Consider the following 26,206-nt stretch of genomic DNA (forward strand, 5'->3'; position numbering starts at 1 on the left):
TTAAATTATTTAAGTAAAAAGATTATTAGATTAATAATTCACTCATGTTCCTCCAGCATGAATTTGGTTATTGCATTTTTTGCTGAAGAAACTCTCAAAATTTTGCAGAATTGTTAGTTGTTTCTTCTCCTTAACAGGATAGCGTTAACTATTTTCAAACAGCTGAAAACAATCCAAGGCGTTTTATGCACGGGTTGTTTCTGTCCCGGTCACCCCCCAACTACTTCGGGGCTTTGTTTTCATTATGCTCATCTTTTGTGACCTTTAAAAGTCACTTCCCTCTCTCCCCGCGTTTTCTAGATGCTGCTTCTGGCGGCATCCAGAAAACGTAAGGAAAAGCGGAAAGAGAGCTGAATTACTTCTAAAGGTCGGAAAAGACATGCATAACGAAAATGAAGCCCCAAAGTAGTCAGGGCGTGGATTGCCACAGAAACCACCCGCGCATAAAAGGCCCAAGTTAGCAGCACAAAAAAAGTTTTCTTTGTTCTCTAATGCGCTCCTGAGTTTGCTCATAGGACTGGAATCCCTCTATATCCCTTTCTTAACCCAGATCTGTCAATTAAATACTAAGTGGACAAGATCTGCAGAACTGCCTAAAGCAAAGGACAAGTAGCAGAACACAGCCTGGTGTTTTATACCTAATTATTCTTCCATTTGACAGCAAAAGCCGTAAATCATTGTCCTTCGTTCGCCATTCAGGAACAGTTGAAGATGGCAGAAGAGGCTTGTTAAACCTTCCGTTCAACTTATAACTTGATGTGTCCTGAAGCAAAAGACAAAAGCAAGACTTTACCTTCAGTTACTGGTACTTTAATAAGTAATTTCTCTGCACAATCAGCATCAATGTTCTTTGCTGGATGTCAGAGGTTTCAGTGTAACTTGGCGGTAAAGGAATGAATACCACACTATTATGGTACAGAAAGACGAGATTTCTGATATGGTACAGAAAGATGAGTTTTCCGTATACAATTTTGATTTCTTACACAGACATACTCACACCTTAAATTACTATATCTCTTGCCTCCTCCCAAATACTGGATTCCACTACTACTTTCTGCGGGGAGGGGGGTTAGTGCACACATTCTCTATCAATATTCTTCAATTATCCCACTGGGCTGGATGCCGCAGCAACCTGTACAAAGTATCCACATAAATACTCTTGGGTTCCTGGCCTCTAGAATTATCAGTAAAAGCAAACATGAATATTAGCAACCAGCTCAAGAAAGTTACGTTCTCCCTTGCGTGAACTAGGAACTGGATTACAGTTTGTCAAACTCTGCTTTCTTAAGAAAGGAAATTTGATACTATGTGCATCTGAAATTTCTTAGGTATATATCTCAACTCCAAATATGAGATGTGCTTTATAACAGGGTTATCTCAATGTGGTGCTTGAGAATGACATGGCGCCTACAATATTCCCCCTGGCACCCGCTGAGCTTGTCAGAAAGAAGGTGAGGCCAATGCAAGGCAGTGCTTGTTATCATCTGCCCTCATTCAGATGAATAGGTTTTCTGATGCAATAGCACCTGTACCCTATGGAGGATCAGGAAGACTGGGAAGCCCCCAAGCTTTCCTTAGTGTTTATGTGGTTCCATTCCCCCTTCTCTTTCTTCCCTTCCTCCCCACTCCTGCTTTCCCTCCTTTCTTTTTATCCCCCTTCTGCAATTATTTCGCCAAGCAAGGAGGGAGGTACTGCATTTGGTTCCGTCTCCTGTGGCAGCCATCTTGAGGTGGTGCCCACCCCTCCCTCTCAAAATTCCAAAGGTGCCCACTGGCTCAAAAAAGGTCAGGGACCCTTGCCTTACAGTCTCCACCATGTGAAATTCTTCACACAAGGTTATCTCCCGTGCTACCTGGGAAAACACCCTGCTTTGTTATGCGAGAGGAAAGAGTCCCATACTTGAGGTTCCAAACACCAATAATGTGGGTTTTCCAGGAAAATTAAAATACAAATATTTCCGGAAAACTAGCCAATGCCCTAAACAGAACATGATCGGATACAGTATGTTTACTTTGATTTATAGTTATTGAACAGATGTTAAAAATATTCCATGTTAATTTTATGTCCCAATGGCAACAAATACTTGAACTGAGATATTTAATTGGGGGGGGGGGGACGACAAATCAGATATGCTTTAAATGTTATCACACTCAAAGATTTATGTAGAAATTGTTTTTTTTGAGTGGTGCTTGTAATAAATTAAAGACAATATTGCATATAGTTCACTTACATTGTTCAAGAAAAAAATGAAGGTAATGGAAACTGCTGACATACTGTTAGCACATTCAAAGAACTGTGCATGAAGTGCCAGTTCTATTTCAAAGGTACGTTCCTCCACAGAGGTCACTGGGGCATCTCAGTTTCACACCCCATGTCATGACTGCCATTATTTGTTAGTTCTGTACCAAACTGGAGACTAGAGTATCCTTCCCACCATTTGAGGGGACGCAGAAATAAGGATTTTAGCTTTGCTTCTGATTTGTGCAGCCAATTAGGTGAATTCATAAATTATTTTAAAACTTGATTATTATACTTGTTCATGGTTTTATCTACCACCCTCCTTTTATAAGTCAATAAAACATGCATGCCTTACTCTTAAGAAATTCCTAGGACTAATAATCTGAAAAAACATCAGGTACAACTTTGAATCTACCAAGCTGGCCTAATATTGTATGGACTGTCCATTTATTGTTCTTGATTTTATGAAATAATTAATATTTTTCTTAAAAAACTGAAAATTTTCCATGGATTAGCAAAGCACTGGAAAGTTTTCCTTTTCAGAAAATGTTCTACCTCACATCTTTGCCAAGAACAGAAACTGGGATAATTCTGAAATTTGGATGTGAGTTTCATAAAGCAATACTAGTTACAATGGACCCATTTTACTCATCCAAACTTAGCCCTTCTAATTATCTCACTCCTCTATTTAAAGGCTCTCAGGAAGTTTTCAGCATAATAAAATACCCACAATGCAGTGAAATATCAAATTGCAAAAGCATGCAAAGCATACAATCGAGTCATCCGAACCATAAGCAATCCTGTGCTCAAGCCACCCAACATGCTAGTAGAATTCGCCTAATGTAATGACATTGCACATTCCTCCAATCTGTACTAGTGCAACTACTGACAAAAAGCACTGGCAGGGAAACGCAGAACAGAAATGAGGTAGGTGCTAAACACAGTTAAAAACAGTTTTAGAGCACTGTCTAATCTGGCCCTTCAGTCCCCAAACTCCACTCCATTTACATTTTTTCTAGAACATTCTGAAGTTAGGTTTATAAATGTAGGGGGGAACCTATTTTAGTTGAAAATTTAAAACTCAACTTTCCTTGGACACATGCAGCTGCAGGACTTCCTCTTCCGCTATGCTTTGTTATTGGAGCTTTGCTTATCGGAACAAAACCTTCTGAGGGTGCCACCCTGCCAGCAGGTAAGACTGGCAATGACATTTTCCATTGTGGTTCCCACCCTGATGATTGGCCACTGTGTGAACAGACTGCTAACTTGATGGACCTTGGTCTGATCCAGCATGGCCTTTCTTATGTTCTTATGTTCTAATGGCATGCCTGAGCAGATCAGGAGGGCCACCTCAATTCTATCATTTCACAGAATGTGCATAACAGAAATGTTCAAGAGGGTATTTTTAACCTGCAGTATAATGGAGGACGCCTTTATTATGGAAATAGGATTGTAATCTATTGCAATATTTATTAGATGTATCATCCTGCTTTTACTGGATTCTCTTCTATCTTTGTAATCTATTTTCTGTATTATGATATGTCATGCCTTAGACCATTTTTTGTTTCCATTATTTTCTACTTCTGTAATCCCATTGCATTTTTATTTAATGTCTTATGATGTCTGATTCTATTTTTTAAAATAGTTTCTAATCCACCTTGAGCTTCAGTGAGAAAGGCAGGCTATAAATGAAACAAAATAAACTAGTAACTCCCCATAGCTAGTATGGCCTCTAGACTGTATATTTAAATGTTTTGATTGTGCCTCCTTTCTCTAAAAAATACTTGCCTCTTCCCATGGGGACATCTCTAGTCTTTTGAGTACTTCCCTTGTGTGGAGTTCCAGAATGTCCAAATTAGAAGGCGTTTTGACAGCATGGTCTCGTAGCTTCCTTGCTTTTCGTCTGGAATGATGAGTGGAAGCTGATTCATTTGAGGACCGTGAAACTTGGCACACACCAAGAATTCCCTGAGTTTTCACTGGTTTGCTGTTCTCTTCCTTTAAATCAAAGAAGGTTACTCAGATTAGCCTGATCATTCCACACAGTTGTAAAAAAGATTTTGATTTCAAGTTAATTGTGCCATGGACTAAGTAGCCGGCCAGTTTGAATACAGTTATTTTATCCACTGCCTGTGTGGTGTAGCACAATGATAGCTCCATGTGTACTACTGAAATCTAGGTGAGAGGCAACTTCTACTTTATACTTCTACAAAAGGGCAAAATCAGATTCAGATAACATTTGATTCAGATAGCCTTTTCTCCCAGTTTCTTTACCCCATAGCATTCTGTTCACTAAAATTCTGAATTGTGTTAAGAATCTTTGGGCTATGATGGGTCACTCTTAAAAACAGTCTGATGGATTGATAGTAGCCTAACAGAAAAATATGCAGAACAAGTGTGGAAATGATTAGCCAGATAACTAAACATTCAAAAAGATAGGAAAACAACGGGAGGATAGGGAGAGAAGAGAGCATCTAGAATCTAACAAAATAATGCAAAATTTCATCATCATAACTAGGTGCTTTTTATTCTTACCTCTACAGAACGAATCACTTTAGAGAGTTCTTTAATGAGCTGCCCTGGCCTAATGTTGTCTGGAATTTCAAAGGCATGATCTGTTACCAGCTGTAAGAACATGAAAAACAATTAACAACATCTCTCTAAACACAAACTAAAATAGCATATGTACATATGGAAACTGTAAAGCAGAATGGATTTTTTTAAAGCATCGGTGATGTAAAACAAAACGTAACAACGTAACCATACATTCAAACTTACATCTTTTTTCATCCATAACTTTAAAGCAGTAAGTAAAGTTTTTACTCCTTGTACCAAGAAGGTTTGGGGCTGAAAACCGTCTTCTCTCAATTCTAGAAGGGAAAAAATGCAGATTAGATAAATCCTTGTTTACACTGATATTAATCAACTGATTTACCTCTGAACTTTTAAGCCTGTCAGAGGCAACCCGCGCACTCAAATTAAGATGAGCATCAAGTTCCAAGAACACAGCCTCTTTTAAAAAGCTCTTACTATTACTACAATATGTAAAGTACTCAGTGAACGCTTGCATGCAGTCAGTGACAAAGCCCTACAAAACTGCAGTAATTTTGCAATGTAAAGAGTGTTGGTTCGGTCCAAAGACTTAAGAAGGAAAGCAACCAGAAAGTCATCAAGCTCAACTACTGCCTCAGAGCAAGATCGCCTGCATGCGCATCTCCACAGATTAACCCCACAGGATATCATGTGCCACACACAGGGGTACAATTACCAAGAGGGCAGCACAAGTAGTACCAGATGACTGGGCAACTAAATAAAACTTCTCTGCAAAAGCGTTAGGGCCAATTCTTGCTTGAGGAAAATCATTTTTCAGGCCTGAATCATCAGCCAGGGAGAACTGGGGTATGAAGCAAAACCAGTTCACAATGTAGTGGGAGGCATGCTACCCCTCATTCTTTCAATTTAGGGTCAATCCTTCACAGTCCTGGGGAAGGAAAGTGACTGCTACCTAGATAAAAATGTTTTTAGTCAGTTACTGTAGAGCAGTGGTTCCCAACCTTTTTTTGACCAGGGACCACTAGGACTTTTTTGTTCGGTGCAGGGACCCCAAGGTTCAAAATAAAAATTCCGGGAATTTGAAAATAAACTTTAATCATAACTGTTAGTTAAACATTAAACTTAGAATTATATTTGAATATATATATTTTATAATAGAGAACTTTTAATTGAAAATATTAATTTATTATGGGTTTATAACTTTGTTTTGCGGACCTTAATTTAGTTCTCGCGGACCCCTGGGGGTCCATGGACCCCTGGTTGGGAACCAGTGCTGTAGAGTAACAGCCAAGATACTAACACTGTGCTTTAAAACAAATCTCAAGTGCTATAGTATCATAATGAAGTGAAGACATACTTCAGTCATAGAGATGTGAAAGCCCGGGGGGGGGGAAACAGAAAAATGGGGGGGGGGCTTCCAAGGTCTCCCCCGCCCCCCACCAACATTTCTGATGGAAATTTTGGGGAGTACTGAAAAAACTCCCATGAAATATTTTCTCTTTTAGAATGAGTGAAATGCTTTTAGAGACAAGGCGGGCATGCTGTTAACATATACAGCTCTTAAATCCAAGATCCATTTCTGCACCTAGAACAGCTAATCTTCATGAGGGGAGCATGTAGGGCTTTCACTGCTTTTCAACTGTTGCATGCCTGCTGTTGTCCTCTTGACCTGACTTGTGGTTGACCTTTTTACTGCTCCCTCAAACCACTGTGACACATAAACCCACAGACTAGGGGAAAAGTAACTTATTGCCCTAACTTGGTGGAGGGGGAAAAAGACCAGGAGGAGGTGGGCCAGAAGCTGCATCAAAGTCTCAGAGGAAAAGTCTGAAAGTTGCATTGAGAACTGAGCTCTCTCTAACCAGATAGCAAAAAGTTAGAAACGTGCTAAGATAGCTTGTCGTTTCCTGTCAAGTATTGGGTATACTTTAATTTTTCTTCTACAAAACTAAGGTATTTATAACTGTTAAATTCCATATATATGTCAAATATTGCAATTTTATATGCCAAGTTATAAATGATGCATTCTATGTTGTTAAAGAAGTAAAATTAGTTCAGGTTTGATAGAACAATATTGCACATTTTTCAATTTTTCCAAACTTTCTGTTTGTTTTCTTGAAAAACGGGGGGAGGGATGGGTTTTTTTCCCCTGTGGCTTCAAAATTTCCAGATATTTTACATCTCTAGTCATAGCCTGAACATGGCTATTAATGACAGGATGTTTTGGAGGTCATTAATTCAGTCGCCATAAATCGGAAGTGACTTGACAGCACTTTACACACACACACACACACACAGAGAGAGAGAGAGAGAGAGTCATAACTGAGTCATAACTGGAAAGCTAAACAAAACTCCTAAAATAGTATAATTTTATCCAAGTGTTCTGACAGTAGTGTGATTCTTCCTCCTCTCAGCTGCTTTATGGAAACTATTCCAGAATGTAATGTTTTAGAAGTAAGAGATTCTAATTTTTCCAACTATACATAATCATTAATACCTACAGACTTCAGCTTAACACCGTCAGTTTTATCCCTATGGTGCCTCCTCTTCTCAAAGGTAAAAATGTGCCAAAGTAAGTAATGAATCAGACTTATAAATAATCCTTTTCTACTAACTAATGGATCACTAAAGTGCATTTTCCTGTATTTACCTAGAATTGTGTGTCTTAAGTGTAAAAATGAAGGGAATCTCACAATGAGAGATGAAATTTCAGGGAAATGCTCGGTCTAAATCTTGCTTCTGGCATGAATTCACTAAGGGCAAAACTACACACAATTCTGCAGTTGCACGACTGTACTCCAGATGTATTATTAGGCCATAAAAAGCAGCTGCTGGGCACAGGAATATGGATCAGGGCTGTTTATAGCTCTCTCATCCGCTGCCGGATTGCTTTAAGTGCCGGTAGGGAACAGGGGACAGCCACAATAAGGGTACCTGTGTTCCCCCCCCCCTTAATAGGGCTTATAGTAATCTGGGGGGGGGTTAGCCCCCACTTGCCTGACACTGCAGCCCCAATCTATATGAAGCCCCCTGATGTTTTTTAGAGCACCCAATCACGCAATTCCAGCATCATGTACAACTTGGCCTCAAGCAGCCGTAGGCAAGCCATCCTCTCACAGCCTCAGAACATGGTCTGCAATACAAGGAACCTTTAAGGATAACTCGATAATATATGAGAAGTGACTGGAATATTTGAAAGCACTACACAAAGGAAGTATTATCAATTTAATAAATTCCAATTGTTTTGTTCAAGTGCCTGTATTTTTTGTTAGTGGGACACTGTTATGGGGAAAAGAACTCTACGTTTTTTCTAAGAATAACCTGGATATGTTATTCAGCATCAATATATGATTAAGTGTTCTCAGAATGGATTTTTTAAATTCTTACTAGCTCCAGTCTTGAGAAACAGGTGGGAGACTGACACGTTATTTTTATATGTCCATGAGCTGTGTGCCTTTCTCACATGTACCCCCACCACCTCAACCACACTCCCAAGAGCACCTCTCCCATATCATAGCAGTGTAATAATTATTCCTCTCTAGATCAGAATGAACTTTGCACTTTCGTGTTCAATCTCCAGTTGATGAGCATTCATCTCCTGAGAGTAATTTTTACCTTTACACGTTTCATTATTATCTAGTAAATCCATTAACAAAAATTAATCTTTGGTCTTGGTGAACTAATTAGCTGAAAACTTGTTACTTCTCCCAAGGAACTGAACTTGGATGAGTTTGTGATTTAGTTGTGTAAGCTACACTTTGCTAGAAGTATATCTTAGTACTGTTTAGAGAAAAGCTGCTCTTAAAGAGATGGGCTGAGCCCCTAAATGGAGGAGGAGTCAGGGCTTGGTGTCTAAAGTACTGCTAGAGGCAAAGGGAAGTAGTGTACATTATATGATGAGGAGTTAGAGAACTGGCAATTGTATATAGGTTTAGGCGGCTGAACTTGAATGCAATATTTCTCAGACAAGGATCTTTTCACCCCTATATCAATATATTGACACACAGGTAAACCTCTACAAGAAATAGAGTTTGATACAGTGTTTCCTTTGTCGTAACCTGTGAATTCTGCTACACATAGGCTGGACAAGCAATGTTTACTGCAAACATGTTTAATTTTTGCCATACAAGAACTTAATGGAGTAGCTACACTGACATTTCCCAGTCAGAAAGTGTAAAATAACTTGCTCCTAACTCTGATGCATATCAGGCATGGGTCTTCACCCAAATTATACGAAAAAGCCTAGCCTCAAGATCTTCTTAAAACATGAAATTCGTTACCTTTCAAAGTTTCCAGTAAGTTTTTGGCCACAAACCAACAGATGGCTTCAAAGAAAGGGAATTTGAAAAGATCTGGGGTTTTTAGCCTTTTCTCCATTTCATAACACCTAAGTAGACAATTTAGAAGGATTATTTTATGCAAATATTTGGTATGTTAAATGTGTTCACCCAAATGATGACTGGAAGCAAAATGAAGCAGCCCATGAAAAACAAGATACATTTATACTCAAGTGAAGTAAGACCAAATTTGACAAAGTTAGACTAAACTCTGACAGAATCTGGCCTTATTAGGCTCAGCTATTGAATACAGTGCTATGAAGCTGGACTTTAAATAGACAGAGCATTAGCAGATGTTGCTATCAGAATATGTTTAGAAAAACCAACACTTAACACTGGGTTTAAAGTTTTTCTTTTACTTCAATCCCATTATCAGGCTTGACAAATTTTGAGGTTATCTCTCCCATCATCTTGCTTAATTCCAGAGGAAAACAGATCTGAACAAATCATTTATTTCAGCTATAGATCATTCTTGCAAGAGCCCGTTAGTCACCAGCAAATATATACATATAAAACCTTCACTTTTTATCACATTTAAAACTATGAGATCAACTGAACGGCAGGAATATTCAAGCTTGTAGGACAAGTTACAGAATTAAAAGAGAAAGTTCCAAGACCAACCTGAGCTGCATGCCAATATTGAGGTTGTGCAAAAAGTTTCCTCCAAAAGCCATACAGTCCTGAGATGTGAGCACAGCATGAATCCAGCCTGAAATGACAAATGGAACCTGAATATCTCCACGTCTTTTCACTAGAAAGTAATCTGCACAATACCATTATTTTTTGTATTTTGATGATTCACAGGGCAAGATAATCACTCTACAGAACAGACATATTGTACGAGGTGTTCTACAGCCACTAACCTTACTGGGGTACAAAGACTTCCCCACACTACTAACTTGTCTCTTGTTGTGGCAGCCTGACACACACACACACATACACAAAGAAAATATGCTGGGAAGGTGTTAACAGGAGACTCCTAATGCCTTTCCTCAAAACTTTTCTCAAACCTCAGTGGTTCACAACTGAGATATCAGAACAGTTGAAGTATTATTTTTGCCTAACTCCGTCTTGAAACCAGGAAGAGTCTTTAATTCACTGAATTTTACTGAGATACTGTTTTAGTTTTACTACTCCACCTGAAACGTCCTTAGCTTGTAGAATGGAATTTGGTATTCTTTAAAAGCAAAAACAAAACTTCTGCACTGTGTTTAAACAGCGCCCCTACGAGCATTTATTAGGTGACACATACAAAATAATATTCAACCTCTGAGACCAAGTTAAACTGCGGAGTGGAGACAGGTTCATAAACTCAAGCATTCTAACAAAAAAGCAGAAGTGGGTGGATGAATGCTGCTTACTGTGATTTTCCCTATGAAACTTTGTGTTCCATTATGCCCCTTTAACTCAAGTCTAGACTTTCATACATACCACACAAAGCTCTTTCCTGAAGAATGTGGTTTCCTACTTCCTAAGAGGACAGTGTGCTACTCTTTACCAGTGCAGTGGGACGTACATTGGCTCCAAACAGCTTTCCAGGCACATTACAAACTATAAAGTCCTTCAGTAATTTGATCCTACATACTGTGAAGATTACTACAAAGCACGTTTGGCCACAAATGGCCTCTTGGTAGTATATCTCATTCTTAAAGTAAGTTTGAACATTAGAAGACACATTGAAGTATTCCAAGATGACCACCCCACAGTAGTAAATTTCTTCCCAATGTATTTGCTAAGTCCTAAGTATGAACATCAGACGTGTTTTTTAAGGTGGCTGAGGTTAAATAGGGCCAAACATTATATTTAATGTAGCACTGAGAGAAATATGCACACACATACTTAACACACAGTAATTTTCTTTATATTTTTGTACACATATTAGTGTAACAATAATGAGCCAGGGCCAAAGTAAATTCAATGGCAGGAGATCCATGACTGTGTCCCCAGGGTTTTTAAAAAAACTAATATCAACTGTGGGGGTAGGGGGTTTACCTCTTTCTCCCTGTACTGTTTTCCCAATTCAAATGCCCTCCCTCCTGCTGCTGTGTGTCCAACAAGGGAAAGTATAATGTACTGTAAGATGAGGACCCTCACCACCACGGCTGCTAGACATACTTTAAGAACCATGGGAGCTCCAGGCATGGATTTTTCACTATCTCATCCTGTGTCAGTCTAAAACCAAGATTAGGAATATGCCTAATATGTTTAAATGAATAAACTGGGGGCTGAGGGGTACAGAAAGAAATAGATAATATGTGCAAATGATTTTACTAAACATAAGAAGAGCCTGTTGAATCACAGTAGTAGTCCATATAGTCCAGCATACTGTTTCACACAGCAGCCAAGCAATTGCCTCAAAGGGCCAAACTAACAGGGCACAGAGATTGAGGGCTCCCAGCACTGCTATTCAGAGGCTAGTAGCCACTGACAGACCTCTCCCTCCATGAAATTGTCTCATTCCTCTTAAAGCTATGCTCATGGCCATCACTATCTCCCCAGGCAGTGCATTCCACAGTTTAATTACTTGTTGAGTAAAGAAAGTTTTTCCTTTTGTCTGTCTTGAACCTATTTCTCAACAATTTCATTGGATGCCCCTGAGTTCTTGTATTTTAGAAGAGGAAGAAAATGTTCATTGTCTACTCTCTAACTCATGCATTATTTTATAAATGTCTCCCCTTAGCCATCTTTTTCACAGATTGAAAAGCCCCAGGTCCTCCAGCCCCTCATCATAGAAAAGGTGCCCCCAACCCCCTAATCATCTAAGTTGCCCTCATTTCTACTCTTCCCAACTCGCAAACACCCTTTTGGAGATACAGTGACCAGAATTTGCACACAACATTCCAAATGAGCCAGTGCCACAGCTTTATACAAGGGCATTTCAATATAGGCCATTTTATTTTCAATCCCATTCCTAATAATTCCTATCATGGACTTTGCCTTTTTCACTGCTGCTGCACATGGGGTTGGTATTTCCACTGAGCATTCCCTACAACCCTGAGATCTCTTTCAGTCAGTCCAAACTCCATTAGAAAATTAGAAATTTTTGTTCCAATATTTGCCATGTTGTTGCCCACTCGCCCAATCCTCCTGTAGCTCTTTACCATCCTAAATAATTTAGTACTGTCTGCAAACTTGGCTATTAAACTGCTCACCCCCAAAAACCTTCTCTCACTCTCATTTTCAATTATTCCTTTTCCCTACATGAATCAAGTATTAAAATTCCCAATCCTTCTAATAAATTGCTGAATAAAATAATTAAATGAGTACAATTTTAAAAAATGAAAAAAACCTTATTTTTTTTTAAATCTCTGAACATTAACCAACAACAAATTCAGCATATCATTAAATATAAGCCTGATTATTCTCATGAGGAAAGAATTTTACCTGTTGGAACAAACAAAGTATGTCCTTGCTTCACAACACATTTGTAACACTTGTCAACTTTGTCTCCAAAATAAACTTCGCTCTGGGTGACAGATGAACTCCACGATTCATAGATTGCCAAATTTTCATTGGTAGGTTTGATTAAGTAGAAGATTTTCTCACCCTGCACATAAAAATAATTCCATGAGGTGCCATATATATTTGTACCTTTGTATCAACTCTTAATCTCAAAAACCCTACGATGATAGACATATATAATGCTAGTGCTACAAAACTGATTCAGGGGTGCCATTTAGGAGGGGCAGCAAAACAGCCATAAGGCCCCTGATACAGGTTATTATAAAGTTATAACCCCCCCTAAATTTTAGACCACAACACTTCTTCCCACTGTCTCTAATTATATGTAATCAAAACAAGCGCTCCTTTTGTAATTTAAACCAGTCCACTGAATCATATCTCCCTTCCACTTAAATGTACAATCAATCCCACACTGAAACGTGTCTCAACCAATTCTTGTTTCATGTAAATAATTTAAATTAAAACACTTTAAAAAACTTGACATTGTATACAAACTTTTAAATAATGCACATGTTAGAGGACTTATGGTAGGAAAGATGAGGGCACCTTGGCCATCTTCTGGGCATGGAGTAGGGATCACTGGGGTTGTGGGGGCGGGGAGGTAGTTGAGAATTTCCTGCATTGTGCAGGGGGTTGGACTAGATGACCCTGGTGGTCCCTTCCAACTCTATGATTCTATAACTGCCTAAGCAAAGCACTCTACATAGCTTTGGGCCAGTGATCCAAATCCCCAGATCTGCTTCCAAAACAATTCAATAATTTGGCTCTCAACCATCCTCTGGACTGCTTGCAGCAGCTGACCCCTTACTTTCCAGTACTACTGAATTTTTAAAAACAATTGATTTTATAACATTTAATTGTGTGCACGGCATGTTGAAAATGTCACTTTATGAGAAGCAAACAGCAATCATCCAACCACCATCTCACATGTGCATATGCTATAACAGGTCACTGGAAATGAGAAGTACATTTAAGAGGTTAGCAATATTTTCTTACCCAGAGAACATGATACCAGACAGAAGTGCCCCCAAAATCAATATGAAAGTCTGTGTAGCTATCCTGGACTCCCATCAGGCAGTATTTCTGAACAAAGGGCTTAGGAAAAACTGAGTCATCTGGCCAGTAATTTTCTACCCATGAGAGTTTTCTGGCAATTTCAGGAACTTCCACTAATTCAGACATCCTTAAAAATACAAAGAAACACAAGAGCAAATAAGACCATCATCACACAGGGGAAGACCTCAAGACGCAACAAGTATCTCTGTCATATCAATATTCTGATCAACATTACTGAATGCAGAATAGCTTTATCAGAACATTTCAGTGCAAATTATGAACTGAAATTAAGTATATTTTCAAATAGTATGATATGACTCTTACGAGCCTGGCTAAGTGCCACGGTATACCAAGAGTAAACATGGATTAAAATCAGATTTAAATCAAACTTCGCATTTGTACATATATTTTATGCTACTTGCCTTCATACAAACACCCCATACATATGATGGGATCCAGAACACTATGAGCACTGTTTCACCTGCACAATGGGATTTTCCTACTGCTTCTATCCCACTGAACGCCCCCCCACCCACCTAGGATTGCCAGGCTGAGGCTGGCATCCATCAGGAGACTCACGTGCAGGTGGGCCACCGCACCACTGGCAATGCTCTAGCATTCAGCCAAAATTTGGATTCTAACCACTGTCTTTTTAATTCAGCATATGGACTTGCCTCAGTATTTAGAACTTTTTAGAAACAAGGCCTAGAAACAATTTACAGTGTTTTACAATGAAAACAGAAATATTCATGTTGCTTGGCTGAACAATAAGAATCAAACAATCATTAAGAATTGAACAAACCGCAAAGCTTAGGTATTTAGAATACACAAAACGAGATTAATAGATTATCTTGCTGAAATACAGGAACGCGCTTCCTCGCGTTCCATCCCAATGCCTGCAATGAGTTGCCACTCCCTACCATCTTTCCCCAACAACAAACCTATAATAAAATACCTGACCCAACATCTCATTAGCAATGGCCTAAACAGCAGATCCCCCCCTCCCCAATGGTACCTTCCCTTTCTAGAAATCAGGGTTGTCAACTCTGGCCTGGGAATAGGGTTGCCAGATACGAGGTAATGGTGGGCAACTGCCCACCAAATAAGTGGGCTGTCCACTGCCCCTCAGCTGGCCAATGAAGGGGGGGTGATTAACATCACTTGCGAGTTTACCCCGGAAGTGATGGAGACACCACAACACAATCCTCATAAAAAAATCAATGGTTTCCATACAGTTTTCAACGGAATGTGCTAGTGTCCCTGTTGCTTCCGGGGTAAACCCAGAAATGATGTTAATACACCTATTTCCCCCCCCAGCCCCACCACAATGAAGTTCCCACAGGTGACAACCCTGCCTGGGAAACTCCTGGAGATTTGGTGGCCATGCCTGTGGAAGGGAGGAAAAAAATTGGGGGAGATTTCTTCTAGAATCTATATTATACCATGGAGGCTGCCATTTTTCCCAATAGAATGGAGCTCTGTAGCCCTGGACATCAGTTGTAATTCCAGGAAAACCCCAGGCCACAGAGGGAGGTTGGCAACTCTACTGGAAAGGCATATGGAGGTAGTGCAGCAAAATCCTTACTCTATTCAACAGGGGAAAACTGATCAGACTTCTCCAAACAAAATTATTGTAGGGTAATCCCAACAAATCTTTAACTCTCATATTAGTTAAATCAGTTCAAAAATTACTACATTTAGTGTTTACCACCCTGAACTGCCACATTCTAGCAACCAAACCAATTTAATTGTCAAGCAATTATACTCCTTTATTTACCATCTTCTGTTCAAAGTGCTTCCTTTTATTACAGGATTACCAAACTAGTGTATGAAAACTGTATACTCACTTTGTGTCCGAAAATTCGAGGCTGATCACATTTAATACTTTTGGTCTGTCAGGGTTCATGAAATACTTGATATAATTATGGAGCTTCATTTTACTGTCCGCCTGTCTTGCCACATCAATAACATCTATCACTTTCTCACCACCTGTCAATCAAAACATGCTTATGTTTTCACACAGTCAAGGAATATCAGTAACTATCAGTGAGAGTTATTCAGGATTTTGCCAAGATTGCTCTATAACTGCTACTGTTTAAAGAACAGTAAAGCTATCTACAAGAGATAGGAAATGTAATGTATTTTATTTATTTCTCATGGTAAAAGGGATTTAACAGAATTTGTGCAGCTTTGAGGTAATTCTGTAGTAACCACAGAAATCTGAAGACTGGTCCCTACATATCCAAACACAGTCATATTCTGAGTTCAGAGCTTTGCCTCCAGAGGCAATTAAGATGTAGTTTTCATAACTTTTACTTCTGGAGTAGTCTCACAAATTCTGAGGAGATTACTCTGAAGACAGGCATTTAACTCTACAGCTTATCTACCCTTAAATGTGTGGAGAATTCAGCTTAGATGTGATGTCAAAGAATTCTTGGATGAAAAATAATGGATAAACTTCCAAGTATGAATCATCCTTCTCAATCTCAACAATTTTACCCCTAATAGGACACTATAACCACAGATAATTAACTGCAAGGATAGCTGTGTGGCAGTGACCAAGAACTGACAGGTTAGCAAAATGCACATCGCATTCATAAAGCACATTTGAAGAGGTTAAGCCTCCATTAGTGACGTCACATTTCCTTAGGTAGATTCATCTCACACTTAAAAAAAAAACTAGTCTTAAAATGTTTTAAGAGGACAACCAGGTTATTTAGTGAACCCAATTTTATTTATAGGTTCTATCCTTACTACAGACCATACCTACGTATCGTTCCACATCCAGAACAGAGAAAGTAGGAGGTGGAAGTCTCAGACCTAAGCCATCTAATTTGGGAACCATTATGGGAACATCGAACCCATGTTTCTCCAGGTATCTTTGCGTTAGCTGGCTGCCATGCATTTTCAAAATGATGTCATCAGCACTAGAACAGAAAACAAAATAACATTTAAAAATTAAACAAAATTTAGAACAAACATGAAAATGTTTAGAAATCCCTAATAAAGGTGAGTGATTGCAACTGTTAAATATTCAAATGGGTATTTAAAACAGGAGAAACCTTTACTCACTGAAATCTAAGGTTATTCCCTAGATGATTATGGTATATATCTACTTTATTTGTTTATTTTAACATAAACAATGACACAGTAATCCCAATGTCTGAAGCTGGTAGCATTTTGTAGTGTTACTCTAGCATTATCAGAATTCCTGCCCCAAACAACCCCTAGTTGCTAATGTCATAAAGTTTAGAGCGTGAATGCAGAATTGTGGTTTGAAGCAGCCAGGCAAACCAAAAAGTAAGAAGCTCTTTCAGAATAACTGTGAAATAACCTGCCTCCCCAAATTGTTTCCTCAACCTGGAAAAAACCAACATAATCTCGGGGGGGGGGGGTGTACACATGCACTAAACCAAGACGGACGCTGTACTCCGAGCTCTCCTTTGAACTAAAGAATTTATAGCTCAAAAAGAATGTAAATAAGAGAGTCCTAGCATATACAACGAGATAAGAGGGGAGAAAAACTAAGAGAAGCAGAGGAGATAAATTTTGGAATTTCAACACCGGTAAGACTGCTTTATTTATAGCCCTTCTGTGTGGGAACGCCTTGAGGCCTCAAACAGCTTACTCATTAACTCCCCTAATCAGCTTCTAAAGATGGCAAAGAATATCAAGGAACTGTCAGAACAAATATCTGCTCTTCATAACACAGTGATAGCATTTCAAAATAAAATGAGCGACGAAATTAAGTCTATAAGGGATGACATAGCCAAGGTGGGAAAGGAGTTAGTAGGGATTAAGCAAATAGCTTCTTCCGCAAAAGAACTTGCAACAGAAAACGTGCAGAAGATTGCTCACTTAACCCGGCAAATTAATGAACTCTCTGACCGTAACAGAAGGGCTAATTTAATTTTGGCAGGGATTTCTGAAGACGTTTCTGCCAAGAGTTTAGAAGGGACTCTTAAGGAGTGGCTTGCAGATAATAGAGTCAAGCTTCAACCATACGAAATAGAATGAGCACACCGCTTGCAAAGAAGAGGAAGGGGTGGAGCACCCCATGATGTTATAATCAAATTCACAAGAGAAAAACTTCAACAAGAAGTATATAAAGAACTGAAAAAGAAGAAGGACCTGTGCTTCAGAGGGAGAAGAGTATGGGTGAGACAAGACTTTTGCCAAGAGATTCTCAAGAAAAAGAATTTAATGCGTCCCTATGCCCAAAAGCTGCATGTAAATATTGTAAAATTTACATGGGGTTACCCATCCTCAATAATTATTTTCGAAGATGGAAAGAGGCTTATGGCACATAATACCTCTGAAGCGAAAGAACTACTAAAACAGTTGGGAATTGATACAGAAGATATGAGAGAACAAGAAATGGAAGAAGAAGCAGAATTTGAAGAGGACCCTGAGGAAGGAGGGTCAGGAAGAGCTGAAAAATGTCCTAGGACAGACTCACAAAGTGGAACTACCTAAAAGGGAAGAATACAAATGTTAATTGAGCTAATGTATAATATTTAAGAGAGTTTAGGAGAGGGAGGGGATGAGTGCACTCCATGAGGTGGAGAGAGGGGATGTTTTTTATCCCCAAATGGCTTCTCTACCACAAGGCGGGACGGGAAAGGGAAGGGGTGGGTTAGCAAACTATATAAAATACCCTCAGCCACGGAGCCTCACGACCCAAAGTAATAAGGAATATGGATAGGTTAGGATAGGTTAATAAGATTACTTACACTGAATGTCAATGGACTAACTTCGGATCTCAAGAGATACAAGATATCTAAACTGGCAAGAGACCAAAAGACTGATGTAATATGCCTCCAGGAAACACATAAGAAAAATTTTTTTTCAATTAAAGTCATTATTAGAGATAGGGGAAGAAAGTGACCAGGAATGGGTTAGATTGGAAAACAAGATCAACAGTGACATAGGAAGATTTGGTATTTTCTCAAAAGTTAAAAGTAAAGATTTAAAATTAATCATAGGGTCCAGACGCTCAGCGCTAGAGGTATGGAATAAATGGCAACCTTTATGGCTAGGAAGGACTTCAAGATGGGCACCGCTAGACACTATGCACACCGAAATGAGGGAATGTAAATGGTGGAAAATCCTAAGGTCAAAAGGATACTATAGACTGGGAGATATGTACAGAGGAGGAACCCTAAAACCTTTACAGGAGATAGTAGAAGAGATAGGCAAGCAACATTGGTTAAAAACAACAGGCCTCTACAGAAGGGTTAAAATGATAAATGAAAAAGGGGGAATATGGTCAGAAAAACCAATGGAAGAAATATATAAAGAAATGCAAAAATCAAAACAAGGATTGGCAGGAAAAATTTATAGGAAAATGATATCAAACAAAGATAAGACAATATCATATTTACAAAAACTTGGAGTAAGGAAGGTCAGATATCAGAAAACACAGCAGGTAAAATTATGAAAGGATTAGAGGAAATTAAAGTGATTAAATTTAATGAGTTGGAACATAATTTTTTTTACAAAATGGTATAAAACACCAGCGCAATTAGCAAATATGATTCCAGGACTAAGCCCCATGAGCTGGCATTGTAGACAATCTAAAGGATGGTTCTCCCACATGTGGTGGGAATGCCCAGAGGTTAGGGACTTTTGGACACAAATACTAAAAATTATAAGGAGAATATGTAAAGTACCCTTAACCATAGATTTTAAGCTAATGTTAATGAGTACAACAGGGAACTTGGCGGTAAACAAAAGGGATCAAGCCACATTCAAGGCTATGTTATTAGCAAGCAAAGCAGTAATAGCTCTTGGTTGGAAGGATAAAAGTAAATGGACTATAGAAATCTGGCAGAACTATCTGTTTGAATTTATACAGTCGGATATCGTCGAGATGATGCGTCAGAAGATTTCATGGGAAGATAAGAACAGGGAAATCAGGAGTAGATGGAAGACCTACTTAGAGTGGATATCAATGGAAGGAAGAAAAGACATTCGGTGGAAGATCCAGACTTTGTGCCCGTGGCTGGGGTTAAGAGACTAAAAATTACAAGGAGAAGGAGCGGGGTTAGAGAGGGGGATGGGAGGGGTGGAAAGGGAATGAGAAAAGTACGATATACAATGTATGTTGAATAAGAAATATATATTTGAAACTTGAAAAAAAAACCAACATAATCTCATAGGCTGTAATTCAAACTACATGTTAATTATGTTTTATCCTTCCTAAAGCCTAGAAAACCTTTGATACTAACTATAAACTCAGTTTCACAGTTAAGCAGGCAGAGTTCTTCATATGGTTTCTGAAATCCTCTTTTGAATTTGATCAGCAGTAAGTAACTAGACATAATGAACTAAGTTCCTTAGAACTTTTTGTCTAGTGGTGCTTTTCTTACCTTGGGAATGAACGAGCTCGCAGTTGTTTTACAAATGTTCGTGTTCCAGCTTGAACTGGATTGGAACCATCATCAAATTCAGTATAGTCATGCCTGTGCCAGTTCCTTCTCTTTTTCACTAGAGGGTTAAAATACGAATTAGCTCTTAAAATTATCACATTTGTACTCTGCCTCTCTACCAAGCTATAACAAGAAATATTAAAGGCAGTTGAGTATCATTTGTGGAACATGCACCAAAAGGAAGCCCAAGGTGGGGGAGCAATTGGCCCAACTGAATCTGAAACACTTTTTATGATACCTGGGGTGAGGGCTTTAAGTCTGGGGATATGTGCTTTGAGGAACACATCCCCCAGCCCTAATTCTCCTATTCACCAATATATGATGTTCTTTACACACACACACACTGCCCTGCACAGGTTCAAGGCTAGTTGAACAACTCACCTGGACTCAGCAGCAGTCAGAGCTTTAGGGAAATTATGCTACAGCACTGCATAGACTGCATAGATTTAGAGATAAACTAACAAGAAGCTACTAATCTAGTATAGGTCTTGTACCTTTGTGCTAATGGGGAAAGGGAAGATTTCCTAATTTCAGGGCCAGTTAATCAGGCACAAAGTCACCTGGGACACCATCTACAATCATCTCCCAGATGGGTCCAAGGTAAGCTGAAGAATCCATCTGCAGTCCTCCTTGGAAGCACAGAAGTGACTCACACTCATTCACCACTTGTGGCACTGCTGCCTGCCTTCAATGGCCACTGAGCCAAGGATTGCCAGCCCTGCACCTGGCAATGGCAGGAGGTTCTGTGGGCAGGGCCTGGGAAGGAAGAGCATTACAGATGCTGTGATTTCACTTCAAGGGGATGACCCAGAAGTGATGTTACAGCCACCACAATTCTGTCTCCCCCTCCCATTATTTCTCCCACTGCTCAAGTGGGGGCAGGAGCTTGCCCATCATGGGAAGGCACATGGTAAGACTGACTGAGCCAGTGGGGGTACAGAGGTATATGCTTTATTGCACTGCTGCCATCCAGCTCCAAGACTGGCCACCTTGAAGCTGTGTAGCAGCAGCTTAAGTGGGAAGGTGAGCACCCCTCCTCTCGTGCCATATCCCACAGCCTGGGATTGCAAAGAGTTGAGCCGTCTCTGCGCCATCCTTTTACACTTACCTGTCCACACACACACACACCCAAAAAAATTCTGTGCAGACACCCAATGTGTATGAACTGTTTCTGAAACAACACTTACTAAACCTACTTTGGAAATTTTTTTTGCAAATTAGTCAAGTATGTGTTAGTAAAGTATCAATAATACCATCGACGCATTCACAACCTACCAAGGACTAACAAACATAGGGTGTAGACAGTGCTATACATGGCTGCCAGGAAGTGCTGACTCCACAGGACAAAATATTGTGTAAAAGGGCTCGCCATGTATACTGGGGCATGTTCTCTATACCACTGCAGATCTTTGGGGAAACAAAAGTAGCAGCAGCACACAAGCAGCTTGCTGGGCGGAGGCAGCTGCCACAGGGAGCCATTTAAAGCAGCCTCCAGTGAGACACATTTTATGTATACCAACGTTCAGTGAGTGTGTTTCTGTGCAGAATGATGCATATCATTCTTTCCATGTGTACACACCTGTTTCTACAAGCTCAATGACCGTACTGGAAAGCAGCCAATAGCATCTGACAGTTATTAAGGTAGGCAGCTGCACTACAAAAGATGTGACACATGACACAAAGCCTCTGATGTAACTGAACTCCTTTTAAGGACAAATTGGTATGTTTGTTAAAAGGCTATTATTACCTACAAGTGGTTAACTCTTACAGGTTGCGTTTTCAAAGGCACAGATTACTCTATCCAAAGTGTTCAATATTTAACCTAAAAAGGAGCTAGTTTGACTTAACACAGGAAATATAAAAGAAAAAAGCCTCATTTCGACTGTAATATACAGGTGGAAAGGGATACAATAAAGAATTATTTTATTACTCTATAAAGCCCAATTCCCCCTTCTGGATGCCCAATTAGACCAAATGTACCTTCACACCACACATTACAGCTGGGATCCAATGAATCTCACATTCCAATCTGTATGTGTGATTGGGAATTGCTGCAAATGATATACTAGCCCCTAATTATGACCTCTAATATACAGTCAAGAAAATACATTTTGGATCTATTAAACATTATGATGTAGTGGTACCTTAAAAGTAATGCGCAGTGAGTTTAATCATCTGAGTGTTCAAGCAGTACTTGAATCTAAAAAAATTAAGTTAAAATGCATTTCCAAATGTAATCCCTCATTAGTACTTGGTAACAGTTGGTACAGTTCTTTGTATTTTAAGAAGTGACTAAATTTGAGATTGTATGGGTAACGGCTGGACACAAATACAGATGTTAAGGTCAGCCAATAAGACACATAAAAAGTAGAACACATCTAACCTCATCTGTCTTCATGACAAAAGACAAGCGAGTAGACTAATTCAAAGACTTAATCTTACACTAAGGGCTTTTCAGTACTATAATTTTGTGCAATTAGATTGACCTGGTGACCTCCCTCTGAGCACACTACCACAGAACCCTCATAATGATATGCGGAGTGGCCTGCTCTGCTCTATGGTCCTGGAAAGGAATCCCTTTCCTTCCTAGGGTGTTACATTCCTCCTACCACGCTAATCATATAGACACATGCCAGAGAGGCTGACTTTTGGCGTCCATCTGCCAACTGGATCTGGTATCCTAGAGCCTGATTCACAGACTTTAAAGAGACACTTTTGTGGGGAGGAAATAAACTCCAATTCACCAAGACTTAAGGGGAAAGAAACCAAGCAACTTCCTTAAGTTTTACCCTCTTGGTCTCTGTTTTTAAGAAATATGTGCAAAGGAAGATGAAACAAAGGCAGTTCTCTTGGACAGGGGCCTATCTCACCACAGGCAGAAGCCACCTTAAGAGGAATACTTTTGCTTCCTCTACATAATATAATTGTTCAAATCTATCTTTCCAGTACAGGATTTTGTAATCCAAATCTCTTTTCCTTGCTTACACAGACTGATTTTCTGAAAAATAGCTATTGACCTGACAAGCATGATAGAAGGGGGAAGGAAGTAGATTAGCTGAGCAGGTATTTGGCAGCTGTTTCCAAGCTATACATATTTGAAAAATAACCGTTTTACTGTGGTCTCCTGCACATGCAGAAATATACACACAATATTTCATAGTGCTTAGCTTTTCCAGCAACAGGTACTTTTAATCAAATTTCTTCCCTTATACTAATCCATTTCTCACTGGAGATAGCAAACTTCATTGCACTATAGCATACTCTCCAGTTGTCAGAAAATTAGCTGAATCTGGAACAGAATGTACATTTTTCCATTTTGTATGTTCATTACACATTGCCTCTTTCTCCTCCCCCCCACCCCCACATTCGAAAGCTAAACCAGTAGAATTCTGAGGAGGCTCACTATCAATTAAGTATGCTCAAAATAAAGAAGCCGTATTTGCAAAATGGCTTGGAGCTATATTAAGACAAGTACTGATATAATTCTGACTACTTTTTTAACTGTGTTATTAGGAAATGCCCTTAAGTTCAGGCACTCTTTTCTCTTTCTCTATTGTCCTTTTGGCACAGTATTACATAGCTGTTAACATTTGCACTGTGTTTAGACTCAAATCACTTTGCAAGCCTACCATGGTTACCAACTACAGTTTACAGTCAAAATGAGGGTGGGGGATGGAGAGGAATCAGTGACCTATAGATTCCACAGTTCTCTGATCTCAGAAACCTGACAGAATTTGGTAGTTGCTACAGAACATGGATTTTTGTGGGTTTATTATAATTTATAATAATACTGAAACATAAGAACACTGCTGGATCAGACCAGTGGTTCATCTATTCCAGCATCTTGTTTCACACAGTGGCCACAAGTTGCCATGGAGGGCCAACACAGACAGCAGAAAGGCCAAGGCCTTCTCCTGATGCTGCCTCCTCTACTCAGAGGTTTACTGCTGCTGTATATGGAGGTTCCTTTACTCATCAAGGAACCTTGATAACTTACCGTGAAGGTTCCTTCTGCTCTGAGGAAGGACGAGCATCTTCATCATTGGGTGATTCCTACTGGCTGCTCAGGGAGGCAGGATCACACTTCCCCTTCCTCTCTCCTCAGTTGGAATCGCCTGTTGCTCAGTTCGACATCTTTCCGAGCTATATCTCATAGGAATGAACCCTATAACCATAACTATAACCATAACAAGTAAGAGATTAATAGGAAATCCTGCAAGTAGCAGGAGCTAAGAATGAATAGAAGAAGCAAGGAAAAAACTGAACTCTACAATAAAACATGTTGAGAAATGAAGCTCTGTATCTGTTATCTTTTCCATTGTGCAAGTTGACATTGTTGGTCCATCTTCGCCCAGGGTGGGCAAAATGCCCGTCCTTCCTCAGAGCAGAAGAAACCTTCATTGTAAGTAATCAAGGTTCCATTCCCGCTCTGAGGAGGAGGGCATCTTGATTGTTGGGATTTTCATGAGCTATGATTTTCCGGGTGAGTCTATGCCTCTTCCACCACTTGCTGAAGCACTCTCCTCCCAAAAGCTGCATCAGCGGAGGCAAATGCATTCAGGCAATAATGTTTAACGAACACGGAGACCAAGGACCAGGTCACCGCACAGCAGATTTCCTCCATGGACGCCTGCCTAGCGAAGGCTGACAAAGTAGCAGCACTGCGAACGGAATGTGCTGTGACGCCGCTGGATACTGGAAGCTTGCTAGCCCAATAGACCTCTGCTATACACTGCCTAATGGAATAACTGATGGACGATTTAGACAGTTTATTTCCTTTGTTGGGCACTGTGATGGAAATGAACAGTGCTTCTGTCTTTCTGATGTCCACTATCCTTTCAACGTAAATCCTCAGAGTACGTCTGAGATCCAGTCTGTGCCAATCTCGTTCTTTCGGATGTCTTGGATTTGAACAAAACGAAGGTAGGTGGATCTCCTGAGATCTATGGAAGGTCATGTTTACTTTCGTAATGAATGTAGAGTCTGTCCTGAGGATGACTTTGTCCTTACGAAATGCAAACAAGCCCTTGTTAATAAATAATGCCCCCAGTTCACTCTATGTGCAGACATTACGGCCACTAGGAAGATGGTCTTCATACATAAAAACTTTTAGCGGAACCTCCCTTAGAGGTTCGAAGGGATGCCTTGTGAGAGATTTAAGTACCACATGGAGGCGCCAAGTGGGAAACCTATGTATTACTGGAGGAGATGATTGATACTCCTTTCAGAAAGGCCAAGATATGTGGATGTTCAGAGGCAGAACCATAGTTATAGTTGCTACCTCTTTGCCCAGTGGAAGCCTTTAGTGACTGACAGACTCCATCTTGAAGGAAATCTAAGATGTTGCCTATATCTGCCTTCAGAGGATCAATGTGCTTGTATAAGCTCCAGAATACAAAGGCCTTCCACACTGTATTGTATCGTCTCTTGGTGGATGGACATCTAGCTTCCAGAATGGTATCTACCACAGCAGGCTTGTAGCCAAGGTTCAGGAACCGTTGCCTCTCAAGGTCCAAGTGATTAAAAGCAGCCAATCCAGGTACAGATGGTGTAGAGGTCCTTGATAGAGTAGATCTGATGACACTGGGAGATGCCAGGGCTCCTGGATGGATAGCTCCCTCAGGCTTGAGTACCAAGATCTTCTGGGCCAGTCTGGAGCTACGAGAATGACCATAGCTCCCTCTCAATGCATCTTTCTCAGGTCCTTGGGAGGATGGGAAGTTGAGGAAAAGCACAGAGGACTCCTGCTGGCCATAGGGAGACTAGAGCATCTACCTCCTCTGCTTCTAGATGAGCGAATCTGGAGAAAAACCGTGGAACTTGCTTGTTTTTGCTGAGGCAAACAAGTCCACTATCGGGACTCCTAGCCTCTCTGTCATCATCACAAAGAGACCTCTCTTGATGGTCCATACCCCTTCGTCGATCTGTTTGTGACTCAGCCAATCCGCTTCCGTGTTAAGAATTCCTTTTATGTGCTCTGTTCTGATGGATATTAGATGATGTTCTACCCATGAGAGAAACTTCTCAGCTTCCATGTGGAGGTTCAATGATCTGGACCCTCCCTGCTTGTTGATATGAGCTTTCGCTGAGACACTGTGTGAATTAACTCGTGTTGCTGAGTCACAAGA

General features: G+C 39.9%; 1 protein-coding gene across 1 annotated transcript in view; it reads right to left on the bottom strand.

The window, feature by feature from the left end:
• KDM7A (lysine demethylase 7A) overlaps nucleotides 1-26,206 on the bottom strand; it is a 69,696-nt gene that overhangs the window by 14,716 nt on the left and 28,774 nt on the right. Inside the window, exons 3-13 of the mRNA XM_056847271.1 lie at nucleotides 20,019-20,136; nucleotides 16,414-16,574; nucleotides 15,495-15,636; nucleotides 13,588-13,774; nucleotides 12,514-12,676; nucleotides 9,751-9,838; nucleotides 9,073-9,179; nucleotides 5,018-5,109; nucleotides 4,775-4,864; nucleotides 4,028-4,237; nucleotides 639-763 (exon numbers count right to left, since the gene is read on the bottom strand). Of these exons, the coding sequence (XP_056703249.1) occupies nucleotides 639-763; nucleotides 4,028-4,237; nucleotides 4,775-4,864; nucleotides 5,018-5,109; nucleotides 9,073-9,179; nucleotides 9,751-9,838; nucleotides 12,514-12,676; nucleotides 13,588-13,774; nucleotides 15,495-15,636; nucleotides 16,414-16,574; nucleotides 20,019-20,136 (1,483 nt within the window). The remainder of the gene's footprint in view (nucleotides 1-638; nucleotides 764-4,027; nucleotides 4,238-4,774; nucleotides 4,865-5,017; nucleotides 5,110-9,072; nucleotides 9,180-9,750; nucleotides 9,839-12,513; nucleotides 12,677-13,587; nucleotides 13,775-15,494; nucleotides 15,637-16,413; nucleotides 16,575-20,018; nucleotides 20,137-26,206) is intronic.

Source organism: Euleptes europaea, chromosome 3 (assembly GCF_029931775.1).
Source record: "Euleptes europaea isolate rEulEur1 chromosome 3, rEulEur1.hap1, whole genome shotgun sequence".
NCBI classification, from domain to species: domain Eukaryota; kingdom Metazoa; phylum Chordata; class Lepidosauria; order Squamata; family Sphaerodactylidae; genus Euleptes; species Euleptes europaea.